The 16,326-nt window shown below is 41.4% G+C and overlaps 1 protein-coding gene across 5 annotated transcripts in view; it reads right to left on the bottom strand.

Moving 5' to 3' along the window:
- Positions 1-16,326, bottom strand: part of VPS8 (VPS8 subunit of CORVET complex) — a 239,556-nt gene that overhangs the window by 22,277 nt on the left and 200,953 nt on the right. For all 5 annotated transcript variants that reach the window (XM_041002876.1, XM_041002875.1, XM_041002877.1 and 2 more), the window contains one exon: positions 4,238-4,291. In XM_041002876.1, coding sequence (XP_040858810.1) covers positions 4,238-4,291 — 54 coding nt within the window. The remainder of the gene's footprint in view (positions 1-4,237; positions 4,292-16,326) is intronic.

Genomic DNA, 16,326 nt, shown 5'->3' with positions numbered 1-16,326 from the left:
GTGCGGCATCTTCTGTCTCAGCGCTGTCTCCAGTTCTGGCTTCCCTTGGCTTCTGGGAAACCATCAGCCAGCCCTTCTTGGGACCAGCCAGCTGACACACTGCAGCCAGTTGTTATGGAAACAGGGCTTAGAGAGGCTTTTTTTTTTCTTCTTGTTAAAAGAACTTTCAATTCAAAAAAGCAAAACAAAACAAAACAAAAATTCATAAGCAAGCCTAGTTTTCTACATTCCTGACTTGAGTGGCAAGACTGGCACCTGGGCTACAGAAATCTGACTTCCCAAACCACCAACAAATCAGCCTTCTTTAAATAAGACTCCCTAGGAAAAGGTTCCCCGGTTCCTGGGAGCCCTGGTTGTTAAACCCACTCGTTTGGCCACCCTGACCCTGTGAGTGTGCTAAAAGCACAGACTGTATTTCACTGACCTGTGCCCCTGCAAACCTGCAGCAGCAATGTTGGCTGGAGAATGGATGTGACCAGAGGAGCCTGGAGGGCTTTCCCTCTCTCCTTCTAGGGCCTTGTCCCTCACTGGAAGGAGTTCCCTGAGGGCAGGCTCAGCGATGGGTACCTCAGAAGATCCCTCAGTCTCACAGAAGTCTCTAACAGGGCGCCAGACAGCTCACACTCCTGCACACACACCACTGACCCAGAGATAAAATAAAAACACCTTTGGAGGTTATGACTGTAACAGAGGCAAGGTTGTTGAAAGAATTGCTAGCAGGTGTTTCCTTAGTAGTCAAGGAGAGATGTATTCCAGCCAAGTGGTTTTGATGCTGCTTTTAATAAACTCTAAACTCCTCAAATTGGATTTATTTCACAGCATTCACTATAGCAGAGCTTTTATATCAGGATTTATCTGAGGGCAATGTTCCCTGATCCATCTATGATCAAACACAGCAAAGGTTCAGGAAACTAAGTATCTTGTAACCATGCTATTTATCTGGTAGAGCTCATTACATAAATCTTAAACACAAAGTTTATATACTGCATACATTTATACAATACATATTTCTAATGATGAGGGTTTGGTGCAGATGTTAAGGCACCATTTGGGGTACCCACATCCCACAATAAATATCAGCTCTGCACTGGATGAAAGGTTCTAACCAGTGCAGACCCAGAAAAGCTCAAGTAGATGGGCTCCTGCAACCCATGTGGGATCCTGCTTCCTGGATTCAGCCTGGTTAAGTCTTGGCTGTTGAAGGTTTTTGGGGAAATTAATAAGCAGATGGGAGATTTCTGTCTCCTATCAATTTTTCTGCTTTCCAAATAAATTTAAATAGCTGATTTTAAAAAATATTTACCCAAGAGCTTTTGTAAACAGTTTCTCAAATGCAATATGCCTGTGATAATAGGCACCTGTGCAAGGTGCCACACTCTGAGGTGCAACTGCAGAGTGGAACAGTGACACCCTAAGAAGTGACTTCTACAGGACACACAAGCTAGCAGAGCCCTAAAGAACATGCTCCTGTTTGCTCAGAAATCAAGTTCCTGGCAGGACCAATGCTGTCAGCCAAGTCATCACACATATCTCTTAGCTGTTGGCCCACGAGATGCTGCCTATATCAAGAACATGGCTGCTTCCTTTGTCCTCCTCACACGTGTCACTTGGGAGTCACTGTTCACCAGAAATGACTGCTTCTTCCATTGTCAGGACCACTTTGGGAAGGGAGACTGCAACTCACCAATGAGAACACGAAGGGATGGGGAGGGGAGCTTCAAAAGTTCATGAAAAAACAAAATGAAAAGGTAAGTTTTTTGACACAACAATGTGAAATCAGTGTATAACTTCCATAATATGCAATTTTCCATGAACTTTGTGAGGACTCTTCATACCAGTGTATGCGTGCGCGCGCGCACACACACACACACACACACACACGGCTAATAAAATAATAATTACGTATTGAGCTTCACCATGATCTTGATGAAACTCAGCGTTGCTAGAGCAGCGCAAACCAGGAGCTTATTGTGAGATAATGCTTATTTCTGAGATTGATAATTATTTAGCAAATGTAATTGTGTCACAGATTTTGTTTCCACTTTAACCTGCTAACAGAGTGTAGGAGAGTAACTCACTGTTTGGCAGAGGCCCCTGATGGGACTTTCACCAGACTAATAGCACACGAACCAAGCTCAGTCATTTCCAAATGCCGCATCTCCAAGGGCTCTCACACGCAGCATACGTCCAGCTGAACAGTGACCACCAGGTTACCTGTTGGCCTTTCTCACTAAATGCTGAGCTCCCTGAGCTCAGAGACTGTATTCTTCATCTGTAGTCCATGGATTAGCTAATTACTGTGTATAAAGACTTGTGCGTGGTTTTAGTCAACGATATCAAAGTAACAAGATGAAGTGAGGGACGGGGCTTCAGAGTCAGGAAACCTGGGTTAATGGCAGCTGGAATCCTTACTATGCACCAAATACAGACTTGGGTGCTTGGCGAGCTTTCATTTAATCTACAGGACAACTGAGAGAGGAAGCATCACCCCTTTGTGTAAGTGGGAAAAGACTATTTTATTCAAGGTCACTCAGATAAATGAGTAACTTTTTGGAAGTAAATTTGGTTGTATTCATAGCACTTTAAAAAATGTTTATTTACTTATTTTCATCAATTTGAAAGAGGTGGGGGGGGGAGAGCGAGAGAGATTTGGATTGATCTTTTATCCACTGGCTCATTCCCCAAATGTCTCCAACTGCCAGAGCTGCACTGGGCCAAAGGAAGGAGTCCAGGCAGGAGTTCTGGCTCTCCCATGTGGGTAGCATGGCCCAAGTGCTGAGTCATCTCCTGCTGCCATCCAGAAGCAGAGCAGCCGGGACTCCAACCACGGTTCTCATAGGAAACGTGGGCATCCCAAGCAGATACTTAAGCCTCTATTCCACAACTTCTACCTCGGAATTTAAAATCAACTTATAAAGAGCCTAACTAACTTACTTCCTTTCTGAGAGAGAGAGAGAGAGAGAGAAAGGGGTGGTAGAGATGAGAGACAGAGTTCCTATCCACGTTCACTTCCCAGCGACCTGAATGAGCCATGACTGGGCTGAGGCTGAAACTAGGAGCCAGGAGCTCACTGCAGGTCTCTCACACGGGTGGCAGGAATAGTCACCCGAGCCTCGCCACGTGTGCCAGCAAGAGGCCGAGTCGGCAGGAGTCAGCACTGGGGCTCATGGCCAGGCACTTTGGTGTGGGATGTGCACATCCTGACTGTGAGACTCACTGCCTGTGCCTAGACACATGCACAGGCAGGCAGAGGGCTATTAATGGAAAATTTCAACCAAAAACACTCACCCTCTGGATTGAGCGCCACCCCGACGCATTCCCCTCCCCCTCCCTGACTCTAGCTCCTTCCCTCCCAGAGTGACAGCTCGGAGGACAGCAGTCACCGCCTGTGTCAGCAGCATCTGTCCTTGCTGCCTTCACAAGGGTAAAAAGAGACCAGGCGCAGTGCGCCACAGGGCTTTTCAGACAACATGTTTTCTTTCTATTCTTTCTTCTTTTGAAAGACTTTCAGAGGATTCTCAGGCAGTGAAAAGGAACCCATTTTTGGCACACTGCTTCAAAGCTAAAAGCCACTGTTGGTCAACACAGCCAGCAAGCTGTTATTTCTCTTCTACAGTTCTTGGCTGCCATGGGTGCTGGCTGAAGTAACTTTTTAAAGAAGGGCAAAGAGAGGAAGCATTTCAACTATCAGAGAAAGAGACATAGCAAAAGAAAGCACAGTGCAAACGACCTTCTGCTTACTGTGCCTCACCCACACTGCAGCAGCAGGGGAAGGAACCCACCAGCTCTGACCTGAGCCCCAGCTGGGCCCCACTCTTCACAGACTACCAGCACCCACCAAATTACAGGCCAAATCTACTGAAATGTTCACATCTCAGGCACAGCAATCTGCAGGGATGACCCATGATTAAGAAAAACGACAAGGCTTTCCTGCTGGAGTATCTTTCATCTGCTTCTACTCCATGACACCAGGACCCCATACCAGGCGCATAGTAGGGGCCTCTGGAACATAGAGGGTCCTCAGTTGCCAAGAGACCAATGCCCATCCCAAGCCCTGCCTGCCTTCTCTGAAAGAGCCATGGAGTCCCTGGCAACATGTAATTCAAGTACCCAATAGCAAAGCTGCTTTGATGGAATTAAGATGATTAAAAATCATTGTCATTTTGAGAAAAGTGTTCCCAGGGGAAAATAAACACAGACAAGAAGGCATTGCGCTTTGCCTTCAAAACTCACTCACCTTCTTAGCGGCAGGATCCCCTCTGGGTGGGTGATATGATGGAGACATTTTTACCTGGGGGGAAAAGCAAATGTTTCACTTTCCTTTTAGTTGTAATCTAGTTTCATTTGACCCACATTCAAAATAATTCAATTAGAATTGGGAGAACTGAGATCAAATAGACATTTTCAGATAAACAATTAATAGACTTTATGCTAAGCACCCTTGATATTTTCCTGGAGATCAAAAGAGTCAGTAGTGAGCCAAGATAAAAATATAATTAGAGTAAGGAAAATGAGGAAAATGGTACAAAATTTTAAGAAAATGGTGAGGAATTAGAGAGGTATGTTAAACATCTGTGAGGTAACACTGATGAACCGAAGCTGTAATTAATGGTCAGCAGTTCTTGCTGAGGGCAACTCTGAGTGCCCTTTGCAATGTAAGATCCCCTTATATCACAGCAAGCACAGAGGAGTTTGATAATAACAGTGAAGGATTTAGGAACAGTATTAGCCAAATAGTGATAAAGCAACGTTTAGGCCAAGGAAGAACGGCTGATGGTACAGCAATATCCTCAAATATTTACAAGGGATACAGATTGTAAGATTAGATAAATGAGTAGGACTCAACCACAGGCTGCCGAAAGAAATACACCATAAATACGATGACGCAAATAGGCTAAAAGGAATAGGATGGAAGAGGTATGCCATGATAGCCTAGATTTCAGAGCAAGAGCAAAAGCCAAAGTGGAATGCATATTCTTTTCAAGTGCACATGGATTAGATTTCTGGAAGAGTTCCCAAATGTTTGAAAAACGAAGTAAAATACTTTCAAAAGCCTACAGGTCAAAGAAGAAATCAAAAGAAAATTAAATGTTAGAACTAGACAACCTGCCAAGACTGAATCACAGAAAGTCTGAAAGGCCAGTAACTAGTAAAGAAATTAAATTGGTAACTAGAAACAAAACAAAACAAAAAACAAATCCTTCCAGCAAAGACGACCAATGGCCAGCTGGTGTCACTGGTGAAGTCTACTAAATCTTTTTTAAAAGAATTGATACGGGCCCGGCGCGGTGGCGCAAGTGGTTAAAGGTCCTCGCCTAGCACGCCCGGGATCCCATATGGGCGCCGGTTCTAATCCCGGCAGCCCCGCTTCCCTTCCAGCTCCCTGCCTGTGGCCTGGGAAAGCAGTCGAGGACGGCCCAAAAGCTTTGGGAACCTGCACCCGCGTGGGAGACCCAGAAGAGGCTCCTGGCTTCGGACCGGCATAGTATCGGCCCATTGCGCTCACTTGGGGAGTGAATCATCGGACGGAAGATCTTTCTCTCTGTCTCTCCTCTCTCTGTATATCCGCCTTTCCAATGAAAAAATAATAAAAATAAATCTTTAAAAAAAAAAAAAGAATTGATACAAACCCTTTTCAACTTAAAAACAACAATAAAAAACAAAACCTACAAAAGGAGGAAATATGTCCTAGCTCACTCTATAAATCTGCATCAAACGGATACTACTGTGTTCTTAATTTTTGACACATCAGCTTTCATTTGATTTATTTCCTGTGTTACATATTCTTTAAATTCTTTGAACTCCTGTATTATGCATTTCTCTTTTTTTTTAAATTTTAAAATGTTAATATTGAGGTAGCTTATGTGACACAGTGTTGTGGGCACTGGGATTCCCCCCACCCCTTCCCGAACCCTTTCCCCATGGTGGATTTCTCAACCTTGCTGCGTTACCACAGTTCAAATTCAGTTGAGGTTCTTTCATTGGAAATATTTTCCAAGCATAAAGTCCAGAGTCTTATTATCCTAGTGGGTTCAACGATTTCTTGGTGAGACCATCTCTGGTCTGAAGGTAAAGCCAGCAAATTATCATCTCAATCAATTAAAAGCCCGAACATAACATCGACAACCATTTACAACCTTATGGCATTAATTGACATGGTATTGATTAATAGTATGTTAATAGGAAGATGCGGTTTCTTAACTACATCCTGTGACTTCTTCATAGACAGTGTTGATAAGCAGTTTTATAACAAGTGTTTTGAATTCTGTATTCCTCATTTTCTTAATGTCTTCCTCAGTGAACTCTGAAGTTGGCAAAGGGTTTTGCTCCATTGCAGGGGAGTCTTCAGTAATATTCATTGTGCCCCTGTCTCTTCTTTTGCTCTTGGTCATTGTACTTCTGGGTAGCTGATTCTTCTCCTTGGGGCAGGTTTCTAAGCTCTGTCACCACAGGTCTAGTGTTTGATTTTACTTATTGCAGCTGGTACACGGCTCTTTGCAGTACTTGTGCCACTCCCTCCAGCAAGTTCCAGGTCTGGGCTCTTACGTTAGACTTCCACCATGGTCTCCACAGCTCCAGTTTCTGGCTTTCCAGTCTCTACCTCCCGTGACACTGCTGAAGCTGCACCGTTTTCTCTACAAGCTTTCTCTCCCTTCCAATTAGAGCAGTTCCCAGGATTAGGGAGATACCAGATGTCCTATATAGCTAGGTTGTTGGAGGTGCTAATCTTGTTGGAACCTGCTGTTAAGTTGGAGGGCTGCACAGACCTATTTTGACCCATACAATGCCGTAGTTGGTATTATTTTCCTGTGGGACAACTGCAATGCACTGAGCTCACTGAGTTCACTCCCAACTCAGTGCATGCACAGCTCACTGTTGTCCCTGCAGTCTTAAAGCCTTTGCCACACTGTACAAAATGGTGCCTGATGTGCCACTGTTAAGTTTTTAATCTGCTGGCCTCAGGTCTGAGGGCTACTGGGACCTACCTTGGGTGTAACCTTCAGGATGCCACATTGTTGCAGTTCACTGAACCAGAATGAGTTCATTCCCAACTCAGCGCATGCTCAGTACTATCCGCAGCCATTGCCTCCCTATGCAAAATGGCACCTGATTCAGCTCTATGGCATGAACTGTGCTGTGAAAGCTACCCTGTTCCTGCACTGCCCATCTGGGTCCTGCATCTCTGTCTCTGCTCCTCGTCAAAGCACACAGGGCAGCAGTACGGACAGTTCTTTGTTTGGATTCACCTCCCAAGCTCCCAGTCAAAGTCCCTTCCCACCTTGTTGTTGGTGTAGTTCTGGCTTCTCCTGTAGCTCAGATCACTGCTCTCTGAATGCCGCTGGGTATCAGTCACTGCAACACCACACTGTGTCTGCTGCTTTCCTGTGTCTGTCAGTCTCTAGGCACCCCTTTACTGTTGTTCTATCCTTTCCTTTTTGCTGGAATGTGCCCTCTCTGCTTCAAAGTGGCTACTGTTTCTCCATCTTTTAAATGTGTCCTTACCCTATTTTGCCATCTTGATTCTCCCCGGTTTTTTTTTTTCCTAGATTTTTTTTTATTGGAAAGTCAGATATACAGAGAGGAGTAGAGACAGACAGGAAGAGCTTCCATCCAATGATTCACTCCCCAAGTGGCCAAAGCTGCTAGAGCTGTGCCAATCTGAAGCCAGGAGCCTCTTCTGGGTCTCCCACATGGGTGCAGGGCCTCAAGGCTTGGGCCGTTCTCCACAGCTTTTCCAGGCCACAAGCAGGGAACTGGATAGGAAGCAGGGCCACTGGGATTAGAACCAGCACCCATATGAGATTCCAGTGCATGCAAAGTAAAGATTTTAGCCACTAGGCTACCACACTAGTCCCCCCTTTTTTAATGGATGAAGGACTTAGATATTCCTCCAAAGGAGATATCAAGATGGCTAATAAACACAGGAGGAGGCACATTATTAGCTACTCAGAAATAAGCTAAAACCTCAATGCAATACCACTATGTATATTTTATAGCAGCCAAAACTAAAAAGACTGACTAAATCAAGAATATGTAGGAAATGAAATCTTCAATAATTGTTAATGGAAAAGTAAAATAGAACTACTTTGGACAATAGTTTTTGCAGTTTCTTAAAAACATAAAACACATGTGTCATACAAGTACCCATTTTCCAAAGGAAATTAGAGTATGTTTACACAGACTAGTATGTACATCTTCATGACAGCTTTATCTGTTAATAGCCAAAACTAAAATAATCCAAAGGTCTGCAAACAGGTAAAATGATAAGCAAATTATTGCTCTTCAGATAATATGGATATAATATGAATATGGATACAATAGGGATGAATGTCAATCAGCTCATTGAAACAAGTCAGATCAGTGCTCGCTTCGGCAGCACACATACTGAAAGAAGTCAGATCAAAAAACATACTTTGTTTTGTATACGTACTTTAAACTAAGATTCTAGAAAATGAAAAATAATCTGTTGAGATAAAGCTAATCAGTAGTTGCCATGAAACAGGAAAAAGGAATTGAGAACATTTTTGATAGTGTAATTTTATAGTCTATACCCTATTTTATATCAATTATTAATTGAAAATAGTGCTTAAAAATTTGTAGGGTGTAGATAACTGTGGTTAGAAAGAAATCTGTAGCTTTATAGCCTATATTGGAAAGTAGGAAAGGCTTAAAACAAAAGACCTACATTTCTAATTTAAGGAACAAGGAAAAGATCAATGGGCTAGCACTGTGGTGTGGCAAGCTAAGCTGCCACCTACCATGCTGGTGACTCATGTGGGTGCCAGTTAAGAGTGTTGGCTGGTCCACTTTCAATCCAGCTCCCTGCTGATGCGCCTGGGAAAACACGAGAGGATGGCACAAGTCCTTGGGCTGCTACACCCATGTGGGAGACCTGGATGAGGCTACTGGATCCTGGCTTCAGCATGGCTCAGCCCCAATAGTCTCAGCCATTTAGAGGGTGAACCAGAATATGGGAGGTCTCTCTCTCTCTTTTTTTTTTTTATCTCTCTTTCCCCCTTCATCCACCCTCTGTCTTTCAAACAAAGAAATAAATCTTATTAAAAAACAAGAAGAAGGCCATGATAAATCCAAACTAAGTAGAGGAACTAATACAATGCTGGATCAGTTCAACAAAACTCAAAACCACAAAGATGAACAAAGCCAAAAGTCTGTTCTTTGAAAAGCTCAATTAAATTGATAAACTGCTACTAAGATTGATCAAGAGAAAGAGTAAAAATTATTGATAGCAATGAAAGACAATATATTACAACATACATCACTTACAGACATTTAAAAGGGCTTATTATGAACAATTTTATGCCAATAAATTTGACAGATTAAACAAAGAAAATATATTACTTGCAAAACAAAAATTCTAAAAACAGACCCACAGGGAAACAAAAAAAAATGCAAGTAGTCTTTTATTATTAAAGAAATTGAATTTGTTATCAAATATGTTTGCACAGCAGAAATCTCAAATCTTTATTTCAGCATTACTAGAGCAAACAGTGAGTAGTCAGATTTGCAAAACCAGAATTTTACTCAGTAATACTGTTCACTAACTAAAGCATAATCATTACAAGTAGTATGATAGATACTTTTTGTATAGAAAGAAGCAGAAGAATTTCTGGTACTGGGCAAGCAATTGCACTCAGTTATCTTGAGCTTCTTCTCGTCCCATCAGCCTTAATTTATAGCAGTCACTAGCACAGCTGATGTAGATGTTTCCTGTTTTGCTGTTCAAGTGGGACCAGATTGCAGGCTCTTCAGCTTTGTCCCTCTGACTGAGAAAACATACCTTAACTCAGGGATCAGAACTGCTGGCTCTCCAGACTGCCCTTTCTGATTTAGAATGTCTGCAAAAGTTTGACTTGACAATCCTTGCTATAACATGCCATGATATTAATACTCTGGAATTCACTCCAGATGTGCGGTATATCTTGCAAAAAGTGATCCAATTTTAACTCCTGGAACACTCTTTTTGAAAAGAGAAAATGTATATTTTCAAAGCAAAGTAGATATTTAAGCTTAAAAAAAAAATGACCCCATGAAATAATCTGCAGACTTTTAAGAATCAGCCAAGAACTAGACGTGGTGGTGAACAATTTATCTGAGAAAGCTGTTTTCTGGAGATTAAGCCAGAGAGTGTTTGAAGTGGGAACAGAAATTGCTCAGCATCCCTCATGAAAGGTCTTATTTATTTATTTATTCATTTCATTTAAAAGGATTTCTTCTGGAAATGCCTCAGGCAATGAAACTTAAAGAGACCCTTTAAATCCAGGTGTGCAGACACTAGATCTGGGGATATGGATGGTATACAGAGCTACAGTCTTAATGATGCTTAATAATAATAGTGCTTAATAACAGTCCTTGTAATAAAATGATTCCTAACATAGATAATCTGGATTGAAGTTGTAATAGGGATATCTTTCCTTACCACCTTGATTCAAAACAAACAAACAAACAAACAAACTCTTGATTTTTCTGACTGAAAAAGGTGTAAAAGTTCACGGATGGAAATTTAGAGACTTAAAAAAGCCAACAAACCAAATAAAAAAATCATAACTTGGCCACACAGCAATAAATGCCATTAACATTTGGAATCATACTTTTCTATGATCTTTTAACGTTGCATGATACAAAAGTTTATTTCACATCAATATTCCTCCAAAATGTGATTTTTTTTCATAGGCACCAAGGAGTTTACATATTATACAGACAGGAAGGCACTTTCAAAAGCTTGTGGATAAATGCAATTAGGAGACATTTATTTTAGTATAATTTTTTTTCAAATCCATGCATAGCATTTTCATAGTTTTCTGACAACTCCTTGAATTCCATAGCTAATTTAATTAGCAGTGGGATACTGAGACACTTAGACTGTTTTTAGCACAAGAATCTATCAACAATGTTATCATACATGATGCTGGGCACATAAAAGATTCTTGTAAGTCTTTGCTCCAAAGGATGTTTATATTGAAAAACTATGCACAGTCCATTTTTCCATTTAAGAGTTCACGCACACACTTTTCCTACAATTATGAAATCCAAAATGTTATAAAGCCAAAAAGACTTTTTTCTTTAAACTTCTCACACTAAAAGTCATCTGGCAGCCCTTATTTTATTTGACCATTTAACAATTTTTAAAATATTTGATGGGCAAAAATAACATGGAAAATGAATGAATCTTCAATAAGTTGGCTCACTTAACAAATGCCTGAAACAGCTGGTATCAGGTCAGGCTAAAGCCAGGCCTCCCCCGGAGCTTGACCTGAATCTCCCATGTGGGTGGCAAGAACCCAGCGACCTTGAGCCATCACCTTTGCCTCCCAGGCACACATGAGCAGGAAACTGGATGGAAGCAGGATGGGAACTTGAACCCAGACTTTCTGATATGGGGTTTGAGTTTCCTAAGGTGTCTTGACCACTAAGCCAATTGCCTGCTTCTCACATGAACATCTGTTACAATGTGCTGTACTAGTTTGTTCTGCAAAGTCACACAACATGAGTATGCAAATTATGCACCACATTTTCTTCTGTAACTTTTTATTTTATTTGGGATTCTCCCTAAACTCCCACCCACCTGTAACTGTTTTTAAAAAAATTATTTACTTGAAAGAATTATAGAATGGGAAGGAGGGAGGGAAAAAGGAAGGGAGGAAGGAAGTGAGAGAGAGAGAGGGAGTGAGAAAGTGAGCATCCATTTACTGGTTCACTGCCCAGTAGGTTGCAGCGGCCAGAGTTGATTGAGCCAGGCTGAAGCCTGGAGCCACAAGCTTCTTTCAGGCATGGGTGGCAAGGATCCAAATACTCGACTGCTTTTCCCATTCCACAAGTAGACTGGAAGTGGAGATGCCAGGAAATGAACTGGTACTCATATGCAATGCTGACATTGTAGGTGGTGATTTTACCCGTCCCATCACAACACAGGCCCCATTTTCCCATCACTTCCAAGATACCATTTTATTGGCTTCTGAGCTTCACTTTTTTTCTTTTAATGAAAAGTCATTCTTTCCTGCTGTCTTACTTTTGGCTCCTCTTAAAATTTTAGATAGCAGTAGTTTAAGTCTGCCTATGACATATCTGTTGTTTTCTTTATATGAGGGAACTTAAAATTTCACACAGAACATAAGTAAAAGATATTTCAGTGCAAAAATTTTGGTATCAATGCACACACAGAATATGCGTGTTTATACAAAAGCATATTATGGGGCCTGGCAGTCCTTGTCTTGCATGTTCTGGTGCCGGTTCATGTCCCAGATGCTCGGCTTCCCATCTAGCTCCCTGATTGTGGCCTGGAAAAGCAGTCAAGGATGGTCCAAAGCCTTGGGACACTGTACTCATGTGGAAGAAAAAGCTCCTGGCTCCAGGCTTCAGATCGGCTCAGCTCTGGCTATTGCAGTCACTTGGGGAGCGAACCAATGGACAGAAGGATCTTTCTTTCTCTCTTTGTCTCTCCTCTCTGTAATGCCTTTCCAACAAAAAAAAAAAAAAGAATTTTTTTTAAAGCATATTATGAAAAACCTCTGTATGCATTTTTTTTGGACTAAAATGAACTTTTAATTCCCAAACTAACTTTCTACAAACAAACTTAGCTTTCTAGATCTATGGGTTAATGTTTTTCACTAAATGTTACCAAGTTTCAGACATTATTAGGTCAAACTTCCCCATCATTTATTCACATTTACATCTGTGGAGAAAGAAATAAGCTTACTTGGTGTATGAAATCTGTGTATACAGTCTTTTCCAAGAACTTTTGAGAACCCTCGTGTATGCATGCTGGGCCGCGTGATGGTGTTTCTCAGGTCATCAAGAGCTTTTACTCTTCTCCAATCTTTTTTGTCTCTTTGTTGCAATTACTTTTATTAAATTCTCTTCAAATTGCATAACAATGTCTTCCCAGTGTTAAAAATACTGCTGAGAGATCAATGTTGTGTAACAGCAAGTTAAGCTGCTGCTTGTAATGCCAGCATTGCATACCATAATACTGGGCGTAACTCCTCCTCTCTTCTGTAACTCTGCCTTACAAATCAATCAATCGATCAATTAATCTTTAAAAAAATGTTTAGTTGGAGGTGCTCTGTTTCAAAATCAGCTCCCTGCTGATGCATCTAGGAAAGCAGTGGTGCGGGTGGCTTAAGTATCATATGGGACACCTGGCTAGTTCTGGACTCCTGTATTTGGCTTGGTTCAGCCCTAGCCATTGCATCCATTTAGGGAGTCTCTCCGTTACTCCACTTCTCAAAGAAATCTTCAAAAACAGCAAACAAACAATTCACAAAAAGTATGCTAATACATTAAAAAAATGCTGTTGATATTTTTTATGTTTTTTCAGCTCTAGAATTTATTCATGATTTAATTTCATTCTCTGCTGAAATATTCCTGAGTTGACTGCACTAAATTCCTTGACATATTTCTAATTTCTATTTTTAAAGTCTTTACTGCTATCACCAACATCTGGGTCACCCCTGGGTCGGCTTTTCCTGATGGCTTTTCTCTTGAATATAGGTTGCATTTCCCTTCTTCCTTCTCTTCACAATAGGATAGTGCGGAATTTGGCTGTTAGAGATGACTTATTTTTGCCCTTAGCACTGGGTAAAAAATGGTCTTAAATCATGCTCCTTCTGTAGCGTGAACTCTAAAGCTCATACATTTATCAATCCATCTAACATGGCAGGATACACACCCTGAGAACTGCTCAGTCTTGATGCTGCTTTCTGCCGAGTTTCTCGGAGCACCGCATGTGTGTTTGTGTGTACAACTGAGAAACCTGAAGAGTATTTGGGGTCTCTCACCCTCCTTTGTTAAGTTGCCCTAACTTCCAATTCACAGCTGCTTTGGTAGTGTGGAACTGAGATCTCTGCTTCTTTATCCCAGCAGGAAGCCTACTTCCTCCTAGAGCTCTACCCTCTAGCACTGCAAGGCAAACCCGGATATCCCCAAGGGAACAGCTGTCAAATGCACACTGCTTCCTTCCTTTTGCGGATTGTGCTCCCTGGCATCTGCCTACTTCCTGACGCTCCATGAATTCTGTTGTTTTCATATTTCACATTTGACTAGAGTTTATAATTGCTATCAGCAGGATTCTTTGAGTACAGGCTGCTCTGCCATTACTAGAATTGCAATTCGATTACACTCCTTCAGGTATTTTTTTCCTGTATTTCCTCCTCTCGTTTTACTTCCACAGCTGGGCATGTTTGTTTCAGAGTTCACCAGTGTAGTAGTTACCTCATGTCAGTCTTTTTTTCTCACCCCCTGTTTGACCTGGGATAAGTTCTGTTACTGTTGTAGTGAAGCTCCCTAATTGTTCCTTCTGCACTGTCCAATGTGGTGTTTATATGGTGTAATCTTCACTTCAGATGTTGTAGTTGGAATCATTTGCTGTTGGGCTGGCTCTGCCACATCTCCACATAACAATTTCAATATCTTCTTTAGCTTCTTGAACAGATGGAATGATGTTAAAAGTATTTGTCTACTCTTACATCATCTGTATCATTTCTGGGTCAGTTTTAATATACTGATCCACTCCCTGCCTTCCCTACAACTTGAACATTATAGTTTCTTTGCACATCTGGTAATTTTTGATCCAATGTCAGACATTGTGAATTCTATCATGTAGGTTTCTGGCTATTTTTATAGTTCTTAACATACTTTAAACTTTTGTTCTGGAATATAATAGTTAGATTACCTGGAAATATTTGGGTGTTTTTTTTTTTTTTTGGTTCATTTTAACCTTTGTTAGGTGAGGTAAAAGCAGCAGCTAGTCTAGTGCTAACTTTTCTCTCACTACTCTAAAGGCTGTCCTGTGAATTATGAAGCTTTCCAGGTGGACCAGGAATTCTTCCTGGCTCTGCATGTTCTATGCAATCCATTTGGGTAGTCCTTTCTCTGACCTAAGTTTTGTCACATACATGGGTCAATACTCAATTGAACCCTCAAAATTCCTTCTATAGATTTTCTGGGAATTTCGCCTTTTGTGGCTCCCTCTTGCCCAACGCACTGTCCTGTGAATTCTGGTCCCTTTGCTTCCTTTGGATGCCCTGCTCAGCTCTGCTTTGAGTCAGGGCTCAGGTTTCTCTAGTCAGTAACAGGGGAGCAACCCTAGGCCTGATGTAATTTGATTTTGTCTCTTACGGCCTTATGTCTAATGTCCTAAGAGTGATTGTTTCATATACTTTTTAAAAAAGATTTATTTATTTTTATTTCAAAGTCAGATATACAGAGAAGAGGAGAGACAGAGAGGAAGATCTTCCATCCGATGATTCACTCCCCAAGTAAGCACAACAGCTGGTGCTGCACCGATCCGAAGCCAGGAGCCTCTTCCGGATCTCCCAAGTGGGTGCAAGGTCCCAAAGCTTTGGGCCGTCCTTGACTGCTTTCCCAGGCCACAAGCAGGAAGCAGGATGGGAAGTGGAGCTGCCGGGATTAGAACCAGCGCTCATATGGGATCCTGGTGTGTTCAAGGCAAGGACTTTAGCCACTAGGCCATGCCGCCGGGCCCTCAAACACTTTTTGGCACATATTTTCCCCAATTGCAATTTGTTCTGTATGGAAGTTCCTATATTCTAAAATGCAAAAAGAATTATGAAATCTGGGCCTGGCATGATGGCCTAGAGCCAGGGAGAGGCTCATAGGAGCCCCCTCGTGACTCCTCCAACCCTACTGACCTTTCAAAGTACCAGCAACATATGATTTGGGGATTGGTCAAATTCCTGAGGGGAAAAGTTCAAAGTATATGGTTTACCAACATAAATGCATATGTATTTTTGAAAATTAATAAATATTAAATTTTGAAATTTCACAAGCAAAAAAAGGAAATGATATAGCTTTTTAAATTTAATTTCTTTGAGCACCGGTAAAAATGAGTACTTTTTCACACTGGACAAGAGACTACGTTTTTTTTCTTAGCCTATGTTTCCATCAAAGCCTCAATTCTACAAAAGACTAAAAATCCCTTCTTGATTCTATTGTCATCATTAGGTAAGTTGGACAGAAACTTTTTATGTGTCAATGGTGAGACCTACATTGGCAGAAATGTTAAGAGTTTGACCAAAAAAAAAAAAAAAAAAAAAGAGTTTCATGGCTCTGGCAAAGAGGTAAGCACTGGTCTAATTATGTATTCATTTTCACAATCACAATCACTGAGTCATTTTTTAAAAAACCTTTCAATGTTTCCTATTTTGTTAAGAATAAAAACTAGATACACACTTTGGCCTAGTTAAGGCATCAGTTGGGAAGCTCCTATTCTATAGCGGAAGGCCTGGGTTTTGCTCTCCATTCCAGCTTCCTGCTAATGTTCACACTGAGCGACATCAGGCAAGGTAA

Source organism: Ochotona curzoniae, unplaced genomic scaffold (assembly GCF_017591425.1).
Source record: "Ochotona curzoniae isolate NIBS_2020 unplaced genomic scaffold, NIBS_Ocur_1.0 scaffold_2587, whole genome shotgun sequence".
Taxonomy (NCBI): Eukaryota; Metazoa; Chordata; class Mammalia; order Lagomorpha; family Ochotonidae; genus Ochotona; species Ochotona curzoniae.
This window is presented reverse-complemented; position numbering and strand designations above follow the sequence as displayed.